The 2,500-nt window shown below is 41.2% G+C and overlaps 1 protein-coding gene across 1 annotated transcript in view; it reads right to left on the bottom strand.

The window, feature by feature from the left end:
* MEN1 (menin 1) overlaps positions 1–2,500 on the bottom strand; it is a 26,853-nt gene that overhangs the window by 496 nt on the left and 23,857 nt on the right. Inside the window, exons 9-10 of the mRNA XM_067472540.1 lie at positions 412–582; positions 1–244 (exon numbers count right to left, since the gene is read on the bottom strand). The exon at positions 1–244 is cut by the window's left edge and continues 496 nt beyond it. Of these exons, the coding sequence (XP_067328641.1) occupies positions 1–244; positions 412–582 (415 nt within the window). The remainder of the gene's footprint in view (positions 245–411; positions 583–2,500) is intronic.

Genomic DNA, 2,500 nt, shown 5'->3' with positions numbered 1-2,500 from the left:
GACCCTCCGGAGGGGGACTCGGACCCCCGACGGGGCCGTCTTCCTTCTCCAGAGGCGGCCTGTCCACCCTCTGGCTGGAGCTCGGACGCCGGCGCTCGGTCACCTTCTTGGGCAATGGAGGCTCTTCGGGCTTGGACTCTCGTCGGGGTCCCCGGCGGCGGCCTTCCCGAGGGTCTTCGCTGCCTTGGTCGTCGTCCTCGTTGGCTTCCACGTCCCGGCTCACGAGGGTCACCTTCTGCCGGACCTAAAGGGTTCCAAAAGTAAACATAATAACCAGAGTAATACTGTAATAACAACAACACATCACTGTGTTGAACTCTCAAGAGTCCAGGTTATGAACAACATTTGTGAAAAATAAAACTTAAATATTATATATATGTAATAACAACAGCCCCCGTCTTTGGACCTCACCGTCCCATCGAAGCGGCTCAAGGACTGGACCAAGAAGGTGGCCCACCCGACATGGAGGACCGGCGTGGGGCTGCCCTCTTCCCACTTGCAGATGCCGTCATAGAAGCGCAGGAGGTGGGCAAAGCACTCGGGGTCCTGGAGGGCTGACCCCCCATGTTGGGATGGGGAACCCTGCATCAGAAAGAGAAAATAACAGAGGGTGAGGCAACCGACAAAGCCGCAGTTGAGTCTCCTTCTCTGGAGTTTCAACCTGTAGCTATTTATATATATATATATATATATATATATATATATGTTTCATCCTGATCTCCATAAAAATGACGGCAAAACAAGCCTCAAAATTTCATTTAAAAACTATTTTAAAAAAAAGATTTTAAAAATTCCTAAAAATCAGCAGATGATTGAAATATTCTGAAACTTGGCAGGATAAAAGGGGTCAATATTGCTTGCATGTGTGCCACGTTTGATCCTGGTAGCCATAAAAATGACAGAGAAACAAGCCTCAAATTTTCATTTAAAAACTATTTTTGAATTCAAAGAAATTCTAAAAATTAGCGGATGGCCGAAATATGCCGAAACTTGGCAGGATTAAAGGTGTCAATGTTGCCTGCATGTGTGCCAAGTTTGATCCTGGTAGCCATAAAAATGACAGAGATACAAGCCTTGAAATTCCATTTAAAACTTATTGGTAAAAAGTTTTTTAAAAATCTTAAAAAATCAGCAGACGACAGAAACATTCTGAAACTTGGCAGACTTAAAGTTGTCAGTGTTGTTTACGAGTGTGCCAAGCTTCATCCTGGTAGCCGTAAAAATGATGGCAAATCGAGCCTCAAAATTCCATTAAAAACTATTTCTAAAAAAGTTTTTAAAATTTCCTAAAAATCAGTGGATGACCGAAATATTCTGAAACTTACCAGAAAGCTACTGAAACTTGGCATGCTTAAAGTCATCAATGTTTCCTGCATGTGTGCCAAGTTTCATCCTGGTAGCCATAAAAATGATGGAGAAACAAGCCTCAACATTTTTAAAAAATCATTTGTAAAAAATTATTTTTTTAAAAAAAATCTGCAGATGACTGAAACATTCTGAAACTTGGCAGACTTAAAGTCATCAATGTTGTCTATGAGTGTGCCAAGTTTCATCCTGGTAGCCATAAAAACGATGGAGAAACAAGCCTTGAAATTTCATTTAAAAAAATTATTTGCAAAAAGTTTTTAAAAATTCTTAAAAATCAGCAGGTGACAAAAAACATTCTGAAACTTGGCAGACTTAAAGTCCTCAGCACGGTCTATGAGCGTGCTAAGTTTCATCCTGATCGCCAAAAAAATGACAGAGAAACGAGCCTCAAAATATTCCACGTTGTTGCTTAAAGTCAGACTTAAAGTCCTCAGCGTTGTCTACGGACGTGCTAAGTTCCATGCCGATCGCTATAAAAATGACAGAGAAAGAAGCCTCTGAACACATAAACATGAATCCAAAAGCAAGACTATAGAAACTTCCTAAAACATGAATCCAAACTCCCAAGATCTTAGACTCAAAACATGAGCTGGAAAGATTTGAGATCCTCACTGCTTTGCAGTGTTGCCTGATCTGAATTCTAAAGGGGATACTTCTCTGATTTAAGGACCGAAAGCCATGAAGTCATTTCTGTGACCTTGGCTCCCTCACTTGTGAGATTTCTCACGCTGCTGTTTCTAATTTTTTTTAAGCTTTTAAAAAATTCTTAAAAATTAGTGGATGGCCGAAATATTCTGAAACTTGGCAGACTTGAAGTTGTCAATGTTGTCAACAAGTGTGCCAAGTTTCATCCTTATCGCTATACAAATGACGGAGAAACGAGCCTCGAAATATTCCCCGTTGTTGCTAATCGAACCAATCATAATGAAAGAATTATGAAGCTTTGGAGATTCGTATTACGAAATGAAACGGGATGATCGTAACATTCTGAAACTTGGCAGACTTGAAGTTGCCAACGTTGCCAACAAGTGTGCCAAGTTTCATCCTGATCGCCATACAAACGACAGAGGAACGAGCCTCGAAATATTCCCCGTTGTTGCTAATCGAACCAATGGAGATTCGGATTATGAAA

Source organism: Anolis sagrei, chromosome 12 (genome assembly GCF_037176765.1).
Source record: "Anolis sagrei isolate rAnoSag1 chromosome 12, rAnoSag1.mat, whole genome shotgun sequence".
In the NCBI taxonomy this organism is placed as follows: Eukaryota; Metazoa; Chordata; class Lepidosauria; order Squamata; family Dactyloidae; genus Anolis; species Anolis sagrei.
This window is presented reverse-complemented; position numbering and strand designations above follow the sequence as displayed.